Source organism: Pygoscelis adeliae, unplaced genomic scaffold (genome assembly GCF_000699105.1).
Source record: "Pygoscelis adeliae isolate BGI_AS28 unplaced genomic scaffold, ASM69910v1 Scaffold294, whole genome shotgun sequence".
NCBI classification, from domain to species: Eukaryota; Metazoa; Chordata; class Aves; order Sphenisciformes; family Spheniscidae; genus Pygoscelis; species Pygoscelis adeliae.
In genome coordinates, this window is record NW_008824722.1 from 127,866 (window position 1) to 128,372 (window position 507).

The 507-nt window shown below is 72.4% G+C and overlaps 1 protein-coding gene across 1 annotated transcript in view; it reads right to left on the bottom strand.

Annotated features, from left to right (window-relative positions):
• Window positions 1-231, bottom strand: part of SFXN2 (sideroflexin 2) — a 5,624-nt gene extending 5,393 nt beyond the window's left edge. The window contains exon 1 of the mRNA XM_009323275.1: window positions 221-231. Coding sequence (XP_009321550.1) covers window positions 221-231 — 11 coding nt within the window. The remainder of the gene's footprint in view (window positions 1-220) is intronic.
• Between the last annotated feature and the right edge of the window lie 276 nt (window positions 232-507).

The window sequence follows — 507 nt, forward strand, 5'->3', positions numbered from 1 at the left end:
TGAGCCCAGGAGCCCCCTCCCCCCCTGCTGCCAGCCAAACCCTGCAGCGAGGCCGCTCCTTCACACGCCGCCCTGCCTGCACGGGGTCCCCCCAATTGTGCCGTCCCCCACCCCCAGCACCTGGCACCCCCTCCCCAGGGTGGGACCGCGCTGCACGGCACTGCGGGGCCCAGCTCACCCCCTCCACAGGGCTGCACGGCACTGCCCTGCAAGCGCTCACCGCTGGGGCATTGCACTGCACCCTCCCGTCGTGTGCACGCGGCATGGCGCTGCATCCCCTGCGCTGCGCTGCACTGCACGTCCCCCAACGGCACTGCATGCCCCCGCAGCAGTGCACTGCCCCCTCCCATGCCTGCGCTGCATGCGCTCCCCGAGCACTGCCTGCACCCGCTGCGGCACTGCACCCTCCCGCGACTGCACTGCACAGCCCCACCGACAACTGCATCCCCTCTGGCACCGCACCGGCCCGTGGCACTGCCCTGCACTGCACCCTCCCACGGCAATGCA